Source organism: Macrobrachium nipponense, chromosome 14 (genome assembly GCF_015104395.2).
Source record: "Macrobrachium nipponense isolate FS-2020 chromosome 14, ASM1510439v2, whole genome shotgun sequence".
NCBI classification, from domain to species: Eukaryota; Metazoa; Arthropoda; class Malacostraca; order Decapoda; family Palaemonidae; genus Macrobrachium; species Macrobrachium nipponense.
Window position 1 is genome coordinate 57249619 of NC_087207.1, and position 11409 is coordinate 57261027.

The 11409-nt window shown below is 35.7% G+C and overlaps 1 protein-coding gene across 1 annotated transcript in view; it reads left to right on the forward strand.

The window, feature by feature from the left end:
- LOC135226530 (syndecan-like) overlaps nucleotides 1-7336 on the forward strand; it is a gene marked incomplete at its 5' end in the record, with an annotated part of 27568 nt that extends 20232 nt beyond the window's left edge. Inside the window, 2 exon segments of the mRNA XM_064266176.1 lie at nucleotides 2060-2219; nucleotides 3220-7336. Coding sequence (XP_064122246.1) covers nucleotides 2060-2219; nucleotides 3220-3386 — 327 coding nt within the window.
- Between the last annotated feature and the right edge of the window lie 4073 nt (nucleotides 7337-11409).

Here is an 11409-nt window from a genome sequence, read left to right on the forward strand (position 1 = left end):
TGTTGGGTATTGTCTCGAAGTTTGCATTTCGTAAGTATTGGTAAGTAGGATTGTGTAGTTGTTATTCGCTATACAAGACCGACATCAGAGAGAGAGAGAGAGAGAGAGAGAGAGAGAGAGAGAGGAGAGAGAGAGAGACCACAGTAACTTTAAGGTCTGTTATTAAACCGATTGCCTTAAATCTGGGTTTTAACAGTTTCACTGAAATAGAAAAGGGGCGACTTTCAGTTCCCAGTTAACGAAATATCCCATTACCCTACTCGTAACATACCAAATGTCCAAAGCTTTGGACGAGAAGTTTCTTATAAACTCAGAGATAGAGAGAGAGGGGGGTGGGGGGATGTTTCCACCCTAGTGGTGTTAAGGAATACCTTGTCGAAGCCCTCCCGGTTTGATAATTTGATATACATTTTCAACGAAGCGTTGAACATTTACGTCTAGGGAGAGAGAGAGAATTGAAATTAGCATTTCAAGTTGACCCGTGTGAATTGAAGTGAGGTATTAGTTTCATGACCAAAGGCTGTCTTTTCCCCTTCCTATCTGGAAGTTTGTTAAGTTGCCTTGGAAACGTATCCCAGTGGTCGTCGGGGACCGGGTAATGGCATTCAGCTGTAAACAGAAAATGAGCGATCATCTTGTCCACGTCGTGGAAGAGAGCCTTAACAAGTTTCGTGCTCAATCCCCAGGCCAGGAGAAGTGCAAAGTGGAATGAAAAATTAGTCGGAAAGAACTTCTCATTTTCCACTCCTCATTTGAGGACGGTTTGGTCTCTCTCTCTCTCTCTCTCTCTCTCTCTCTCTCTCTCTCTCCTTAGGGGAGTGACTTGCTGGCCTGTTTATTCTTCCGTGACGAGTCTGCCTCTTTGGTGTTGTAATATTCGTTTTTCGTTTCTAGTACTAGTTTTGTTTTGTTCTGGTTAACTCTTCGGTCTGGGAATGTTTAGGAGGTAGAGAAAAGTGGTTTTCTAGAAAGACGGTCAAGGACTATATCTGGTCATTTTTAGAAGGTACAGGGAGACGATTTCTTCATAGAAAGAGGCTTGATGACTCTATTTATTGCTCCAAATTACATAGATAAATTGTAGTGCACAAGCTCCTTTACTGCTTTAATCAGTCTCTGTACCTCTTCTTGGTAACTTGAGTTTAACCAGTTACCATCATTAGTTGCCCTGTGACTGGAGGTAAACTTATAACCAATGCTTGTAAACTTTGTGTTATACTATGGCCTGTGTACCATGATCTAATACCTGTATCATCAATGTAACTCAATCATTGGTATTAGAATGCATCTCAGGTCTCCCAAATGCTGTTTATAATTTTAGCTGGAGTTTACATAAAGGAAAGCAAATAGAGAGAAGGATTTTTGTACTGTATAAAGATTTTTCAGGTAAGGAAACTAGTGACCACTGGAATTGTATCCACTTGTAATTAAGTTACCCTTAAAGGAATCATATGAATGTAGTACTGCCAGACCAATGGAGATTAACAGATTCCATTTACTTTTTCAAATCCCCATTCTATTGGACATAGGAAGGTTAGACTTATGAATTGGGAAACTGGCTTGAATTGTCAAATACAAGTTTTAGTGTGGATTATTAGACTTATGGTAGCTGGTTTTGTTGTATGAAGACGGTGATCCATGGATTGTTCTTTTAACTTGTAGGAGATAAGTCAAACTTATAAACAATGAGACGTGTTGTAAAGGTTTGCATAATTGACCAGGTACAACAACTGCTATGCTAATAGTTTCCAAGTGTTATTTTATCCTTTGTATAGTTTTAGCCTGTATTCAATTTCATTCTGCCAGCAAAATCAAGTTGTCTTAACAATGCACTATAGTCTTGGTCAAATGATATAACTAGCTGACATATGCAAATGATAGCTTCATTAAGTAAGGATATAAGATATGGGTTGCAACTTTTTTTATATATTTGTAGTCGGTTGCTGTAACCTGTCATGAAGGAAAGCATCAGAAAACTGATATTTTTCATCTTTTGAAATAAAATTTTTCTGTAAAATTGTAATATTTTGAGCTGATTATTTTATTTTTTTTGTTACAGGAAAGTGTTGACAAAGTACCAAAACTAGAGTCTGTGCCCAACACCACACCACCCCCCACCCTCACTGACGAGAGCGATATGGATAGCTCCATCCAGATTCACACCACTAAGACAGATGACCGACAGGTCTCCATTTTTGCTCAGCCTGGTATCCTGGCAGGTATGTTTACCTTTTAACTTAGTTTCAACTTTTCTGGGTAAAGGAGCTGGTTTGCCTTTCCCTAGACTACTCACAGAAAAACTCTTAGAAAGTTTTTTTTTTTTCAAAATGTTGGTAAATTTCTTGTCCATGGCTGTTTTGAACTGCCCTTGTAAGTCTGATACTCTACTGGAGACTGTACATCATCACTGGTAGGATATACGTATACAGATAATAGAATCCTTTATACCTCTAAAATGCATAGTAGTCTGTGCAAACATATCCATTCACCTGCTACTGTAGTGACTTACTGCCTACCTGGTGGATGGGTGGAGCCTCATGACATCATATTATGTTTACGTCATGAATGGTTTTAGAATCCTTTTCTGTGATATTTCATTTTACTCTATAAATATCAAAACTATCGAACTCAGGTACTAAATAAAACTTGCAAAAATTAGGTAGGGTTATAAAATATACACTTGCCAACTTTCACCTTTATCTGAAGCTTTGATTAAAGGTTATTCCCGAAAAACAGCGTTCCATCAGCTCTGAATCCTTTAGTAGGTCTTAACTCATGATTTTTCATAAATCTTCCAATGGGTATTTATGTAACCTTTTTTTTGTACTCTACTGAATATTATGGTCAAATAGTAGTTCAGGTTAACAAATTAATCTGCAGTGTGTAAACTGTGTTATGACTTAGGTACTCTTCCATACACTACATATCCATTTTACTGAGGGTAACTGAAGATTATGTCATCAATGTGATGGACAACTTTTATATCATCATTTCCTAATAATGATAGACTTATCCTGGTGGAGACAAGATACAAACTATACTGGATAGTAATTATAGATAGTAAAATTGATCAAATAAATCACTCCATAGAAAATTCGAAACCACTTGTGCTGCTTATTTGTTGCTTAAGACTCTTACATTCTCTTGTAAAGTAACAGTGTGTATTCTTTAATAAACTCTGTGTAAATGATTGATACTGATAATGTTCTTTCATTACAGCATTCATCGGAGGTGCTGTGGTCGGTCTCCTCTGTGCCATATTGCTGGTGATGTTCATCGTATACCGCATGAGGAAGAAGGACGAAGGCTCCTATCCTCTGGATGAGCCAAAACGCATGCCCCTCACTTCCTCCTACTCCCCAAATGATAAGGAGATCTATGCCTAATATTGCTCCCCCTCTTCATCCCAATGGATTGTCTTTGGGAAACATGGAGATTTGGTGGAGCAAAATGCAGAGGTTTTAATATTTTATTTTTCATTATTCCTTCTTATTATAACTGATAGTTACTCCACCCTGGCCATCATCTATTTGGGGATTCAGCAATGAAGGTGGGGAGTCCCTGTACATCTCACCATGCCAATTTAAGGACAAGTTAATTCCATTCTGATATCTCAAACCCTACCATGTAGGGGGTCAGTGTTAGGACATCAATTGATATTATCCCATTTGGACCACTTCATGAAATTGCTGTTGCATGGAACTTCAGAGTATTCAGATGAAAGAATGGTAAATTATGGAATCAAAGAACTTTGACAGTGTTACCATTTGAATTACTGTTTTTAGACAATCTGGTGGAATTCAGTGCATTTTCTGTGAACTCAAAAATTGCTTCAAATACAGTTCAGCAAAAATAAACAGGGTAGGGAAATTTTTCATCTAATGTTTATGCACAAAGTTTTTTAATGTAGAAAAATTAAGTGAATTTGATAAAAATTTTGATAGATTAGAAATTAATTTTTATACCATTTAAAAAAAGCTTGTTTCATATTGAAAGTAAATCCTCAATTACAGTACTGAATTACACCCGTTTTCTCTCTTCCTTTAAACCTGGTACTCGTGTTTAAAGGAAAACAAAATGGACATGTATAAAATCTGACAAGTTTGTTTTTCAAAATGGTAAATATATTAACATTGGGCTGTATTGTATTTTGTTCATAGCATATAATTTATCTTTCGTGTCATAAGCATTTGCAGTTTGTAACTTTACAAAGTGGGATCTACCGTAAATTCCTGCCTTAATTGTAATGTTTTGTGTGTGATGGTTTATGGCTAAGTCATACACAACACTTGTTTTAAGACTTGGATGAATTAATTAGGAACAAATGATGATTTTCTTTAAAAAGTTGGATTCATCAAACATCTTTGCTAAATATCCATGTAATGAGCACAGTAGTCATTAGGGTATTGGGTTAATTGCAATACAAATTTAAAATGTTGCTGGGGTTCCCAAGCTGGGTTTAGAAAAAAAAATAGGTAACAAACTAAATACATATCGGGGCTTTTGAGTGATGGTATGCATTAGACCCTGAACTTGTCAGGTGTTCTAGTGCAAGTGAGGTTTGGTGTAGCCTACCTTCATGCAGATTGAAGTAGGTTACAGGAAGGAAGAGTTTTGCTTGGTGATAATGTCAAGTTTTTGCTTAACCTTGCTATTTTGTAAATTATAGATTTTGTTGCAGTGAATTTGCTTGTCTGTTTTTAAAAAAACAATACAGTTGTAGGGTCTCATGGTTGGTAAGTGTGCTCAATTATAATAGGGTTATGAATGTGGAGGTGTAGTAAAATTACGACTATTTTTTTATATGAAATACTGTAAGATTAGACTAAATTCCCCTCCACCTAATTAGCTTATGTCATGCAGTTATAATGGAGAAATCACCATTTTTTGTATGCCAGCAATAACAAAGATTTTCCTGCAACTTTAATTTGGTTAGATGTTGCACAAATTAACATTCTTCTGTGCACAAAACTTTCTGGTCACTAAGGTCAGCTAACTTATATAGTATTTTGGTCTGTTTTTAACCTCAAACTGTATATCAAATGATTTTTTATGTAAGAAATATACACTAATTTCAGAAAACTTTTATTGCTACGGTGTACATATAAGTTTGTTCCTACAGTACTTGTTTTCCAAGTTTTCAAACTTTTGACTTCTTGAAAATATGTAGTGAAGAGATAAAAATTGAGTGAAATATTTATGAACCTATATATATATACATTTATATATATTAACAAGTTTAAATAAAGAGATGCATTTATATCACTTAAAGGAAAAGTTGGTTGGTGGTGCTTTTAAACTCCTCCTGTAAGTTCTGTGACCTTATCTCTTTGACAAGAACAGTTGGTGTGGATGGGTTTTTCTTGCATGACCTGGCTCTTACAATTGTACGGTACATTTCAAGAGCTGCTTTTTAGAAACAACTGTATCAAGCTAAGATGGATCTGGAGCATTTTCACCCTTGCTTTAAGGGCTCTGGGTAGTAGCCAAGAATAACAGATGCTACCCAGAATTTTATTACAGCAAAGCAGAGAAATAAGTAAATTGAAACATATTGGTTGTATGTGTAAAATATTTTTCCTTTCAAAGGCTGTAATTTATTTCCCATTATTTTTTATATATTTTAAATTGTTACACTGATCAAGAAGAGATATGTTTAGCCCTTAAGTAAACTGAGCTGCTCATGTACACGTCACTAACTTCCTTTTCTTTATTTTTTTACGGGTTACCAGTATATTTTTTTTATAATCCTTAACATGTACTCTGTATTAAATGCATGTTAAAGTTATGTGAAATATACTGTGCTTTCCTTAGAATAATTACTGTAAGCATACTCTCCACTAACCGACTAACTAGCAGTCACCTCAATATTTTGTTGTACTGCACAACCATTTTATAATGTCTGTCCCAGTCCAATCCGAACCTTTAGATATAGCCAGGCCATCTTTGGGGAGAATTTTACATTGATCAAGTGTGCCAAGAGTTTATATTATTATTTAATTATGTTCATACATTAAGTATTTATATGTTTTTCCAAGCTTCTGGTTAGCCTACTGGCTTGTATTGTATACACAGTTATGCACTGTATTTGGGAACGCCTTAATTTTTTATTTTCTATTTTACTGGAAGTTGTAAAGACCAGAAGCTCTCAGGAAACATGAACAAGAAAATTAATAATACGTATTGGTATTGCATTAAAGTGGCTGCTGATGGTTTTAATCAACCTATAATGGGGTCTTCAGTATTTCAATTACTGTAAATGGAAAGAATCTTTCACAGGTTTTGCTTGATTATCCTTTTATTTGAAAAATAACTGAAAACTTGTTAGGATTCTGTTTTTATGAACTGGATGTGTACAAAATGTGGTAAGTCGGCAACCAGGTCATGTCAGGTCACCATGTGGTGACATGTATCCTGTTCATCAACTTGACACTGTCCCAAAGGATGTCTTGTAGTGACATGTGGTTGCCTGATCATAAGAGAGACGTTTCAACTGGGGGCTTATAGATGTCGTTTTTTCGGCTTGACAATCAACTATATCTCTCTCTCTCTCTGTAAGTCAAGTGTCAATTATCATTGAATCTATCCTACTTATAAGAATTTCATTGTAATGATGTGTGTAGTAGAAAAGAATTGTATTCAAAATTTTCCACCTCTATTAAAACTTCAGTTGAGTGCCCATAAGTAATATAGATTGACAGCTTAGCAATGTTCAGTAGTTTGTTGATTTGAGGTCCATTCAATAAAGCACTTGGTTGAAAGTGAGGTGATATAAAGTTGTTTAGCCGAGACATTAAATCGGTGACTTGTCAATGAATTTTGAGTCTTTAATTAGTAGGTACCATAGAGGCTTGTTTTCTTTTTTCACAGTAGAAACTGAGCTTATGAACACCTTGTGGACTCAAAAATTGACATGGTCAAGAATATGTGTATAGTATTTTGTAAAGCAGAGCTTGGGTCACAACGATGTAGGTCGTCCCCAGTCTAACTCATCATGTTAAGGTAGATGATCATGAAAGAATAATGGGCAGTCATTATGCACTAATAACAAAAATTGTCCAAGACATTCAGATTTAATGTCTAGAAGGTTTCAATAATACTAAAGGCTAAAGAAATGTGAATGGAAAAACGCCAACGATAATGCAGTTTAAACAATTTGCCCAATCTTCTCACTTGATTAAAAACCTTATATCATATTGTAAACTATATTAACGTTCATACTGAACCTTTCCTAGACTGTTCATCTATGCGGGGTCCTTTTGTACTTGTATGACTGACATCCTTAGAATAACACATGTTCAGTAAGTAGTACTTGGAAAATAAATCATTTATGGATCTTTTTATTTCATTATCCTAAAGATATTGTGATTTTCTTAACATTGTTGGATTATTATTATTGATATGAAGTGCAACAGTGCAACACTGCTAGAAAGTAGTTGTATTGAGACATTTTGTTATTACTTGAAGGGTGGTTTCAAAATAATTGTAATACTGATACTGATATATCACTTCAAGTTGTAGGTACATTGAAAGCTGTTTCTTAGGGACATGATTGTTTGCTTTGTTGGTGTATGTCTGTCATAACTCCCACCAAAACTGTTTATAAACATGAATCATGAATTTTATTCATAAAACTTTTAAATTTGCCTAGTTCGGATTGTATTGTTTCTAAGAATATACCGAAATCATGAATATGCCTTAACTAGATGTAATGCGTGGTATACTACACATATTTTACGTCGATTTATTTATTAACCTGTTCATTGATATATATACTTATTATAGTAGGAAGTATTTGTTTCGTTGTTTTTATTTTTAAGAGCCATTACTGAAACCAATTTATTTATGCCATCATTTATAGTTGCCATACGCTTTTAACCAGAGGATTGGATGTTCTGCTGTATTTTAGTAAAACAATCGTTTAGAGAGACATGAAAATACATTGAACTAAAACATTCTCGTATATTTTTCATTGCACACACTTGCGAGCGCTCTCTCGCACGTAAGCATCATTTAATAGTAAAAAGAAAAAAGTAAAGGAATCGGAAACCTAAGTACCTAACCTCTTGAATCTCCTGTTATTCACAACGTCAGACGTCAGTCAGTGTCATTGAAAATTGTCGATTGTCGTTAGCTGCCCATAGAATTAATTCTTAGTTCTTACTCAACTTCGAGAGGTATTCTGAGAACCGTGCCCTAATAGTTGTGAAGTTATCCTTGTGGCCATTCTTCCACCGTAATAAGGTAAGAAATTACAAGCTAGGCATTAGCCTAGGTATGGCGTTCTTGGTGACAAAGTGAAGTGTTGGAGCCGTTTATCGGTCATGGAGAAGAAATTTAATGTTATTGCACAAATACAAACCCTCGGTGTTACATATAGGATTAACTCCGGTTTGTGTTAGGAAAAACACAAATTACCTATAAGAATTTGTCATAGTTATGTATAGCCAAGCTGCAGAAACTTTCGGATACTAGGTATATAGTAGCTACTACCTAGGCTACCACATGTAGCCTAGCAAGGTTTTTGCCTTTAGCTAGCCTATACTTAGAGGGCGACGCTATGTCATTGTATCTTAGTTAGCTGATGTAGAACAGTCTGATGCTGCTGCTATTGAAGGAAAGCTACTTTTGGTGGCGTTTACTGACAGTGCTTTCATAGTAGCTTTTGCCAAGTTATCACAAGACACACCTTACTAGGTAGGCTATATGCTAATGAGCTGAGAAGGTTGGGTGCATTAGGCTAGTTGGTTTCTCGGGTACTAGCCTAGCCTGGAAAAGTTGGCCGTTTTATATTTTGTTAATGGTTTTCCTGACAAAATACCTTGTGAATTACAACAGGTTGCAGGTGTCCTTGGTGTGAATATGAGTGATATCAAGGGCGAGAGTGCTACTATAGGCTGCTCTAGGAGCAAGAGCCCATGCTGGCATAAAGCCAGCTTAATCTCAAAGAGTACTACCTAACAGCAAGTAAGGGTGGGGCTGTAGCTGCAGCATTAAGACCTTTAGTAGGCCAGGCCATTGTCAGACATAAGAAGAGTGAGGAGAGCAATACGTATTAGTTGTTAATTTAATGGATTTTGCTTCAGTTGTGGGGGCCAAATATGGCGAAAAGTTTTAACAATAAGCATAAAGAAGTTATAGAGGTATACCTAGATGTGCTAAGTCCATAGCATCTTTGTGCAATCAGGGAAATAGCGTCTCGTGACTGGTGCGCCAGCAATCACTCAACTACCAAGTATTGAAGTTGAAGTGAACGGTAGTATTGGTATGCCATTGGTTGGTACTGAGTGTTGAGTAACTGTTGTAAGTTCAAGTATTGTTGGCCACTGTTCAGGGATAGGTTACTTGATGGCTTTTGATGGTTCAAACGTGAAATGTCAAGGGAGGCGTCTTAAGCCTCTTAAAGCTCCTCATCTGAGTCTTCGTCATCGTTTCCTCTTGACAATGTCATTGCCTTTCTCTCTTTTTTTTCTATTATTTTTCCATTCTTTCCAAATGCCTTTTGCTCACATATCTTCCCTCCAAGTCGTTGATTTATTGTTTACTGGGTTCCCACGTCTTCCATCTCATATTGTTCCTTGTAATAGACTTTTGTAAGTAACCTGCCTTTCATAGTTTTAGCTTTAAATGAATTACTATGAGATTCAGGGCCTCTGTAACACGGTTTTTTCGCAATAACTTTTTATCTATGCATTTCATAAATATAACGCTTATTCAGAATACATATTATATCAACACATAAATTTTGAGTGTATTCTGCACTACGTAGGTTGAATAAATTTGGTACTTATAATGTAAAAGTGACCTTTTTTGAAGAAGGGCCAACTTACTCAGAGAAAAGGTTTCGAACGCACTCGTTACGTAACTTATGACATCATTTCTTCCCTCTTTCTCGATGGATGATGGGCTATACGTAACGAAGGCTAAACGTCTGGCAACAATGACATACAAATTTAAATACAAGCAAAGCAGTACACCTTTATGAACTCTGGTACCTCCCCACTTATAATTGTCGTAATGAACAAACCAACAAAATATGTTAATAAATACAAAAACATTTCGATTATTAGTCTAACTCCCAAAATAAGTTTCCAAAGAAATTACAGTCTACTTTATAGGTCACAATCAGATTGACAAGATGTAGGGAATAGCTGGTAATTACCAAAAACATAGTAGACAAGCTTAATTTGATAACTGCTATATCCAATGTCAAGCAATTTTTATTTATTGGCTATCTACCTATTTACTGAAAAAAAATAGCCGGTACCGTATATTGGCTTTAAACCTTCACCAATAATTATCGTCAGAATGGTGACTTCATGAGGCTCCACCCACTTTCGCCTTGTTATAATTCAGGATAACACTGAAGGCTACCATGGGCACTGTTGGATTAGAAAATGTAACATCTGTCTATAAAAACTAATTTCTCGAGTAGTTGTAAGAAGTGCTAAATGATCCTCAAGGATCCCAACAGTTGGCCTAAACGTTTAATTCATGTATATTACTGCTATACTGTTGCGGCACTACTGCTACAGTAGTATTACTACGCTAGCACTGATACCCCACCCACATCTATGTATCGTTCCGCCATTCATAAAGTCTTTGGGTTTCAGAGCCGATGGCATTTCTGTCTGGTGGATGGGCGGGGCAACATTTAGTCAAAAGGTGTTTGTTTACCTTGCTTACGTAATGAATGTTTTTCGACTCTTGGCTCGTAATCATTGGCCATGGCGTCGGCTAGTTCATTTTTACTCTATAAAAATCAAAACTATCGGGTTTAGGTTATTGATAATGCTGACAAAATTTGTGTGTTTTTGTAAAATATACATATGTCAACTTTCAGCTACATCCGATGCTTTGACAAGGAGCAAAGTCCAAAAAACCGTGTTACAGAGACCCTGAATCTCATAGTAGTGTTTGATGTTTTAACACAGTTTATTAGTGAAAATATTCTTTCCACTCATGCAGAAGAATGTGGTTAGGTGGTCAGATTATTCATAAAATTGGATAGCAAATCATATTTCGAATAATGAAGTGAATCTTTTATATTCTTCACCTTGAACCAATATTCTGGAATATTTTTTGCAGATATATTTAATCATTTGCGACTTGTTATTCAAATGGTAGTCATCAGTTATTTGCATCTCTTATTATTTAAACATGTTCAGCTGACAACTTGACAAGTGTTCTATAGACTGCATTCTCAAGTAGGGGAGTTTTAGGGAATTCTAAATTGTATTTGAATTATTTTTATTTATCTTAATTGAAAGTTGACAAAATCTGCCACACCCCCCCCCCCCTCTTTTTTTCAACTTAGAAAACCCAAAAACCCTAATGGCTTTTGAAAAACCCAGATTTCAGACTATTTTCAAAAGAAAAATCCAGAATCCCTAATTGGTCTTTAAAAAC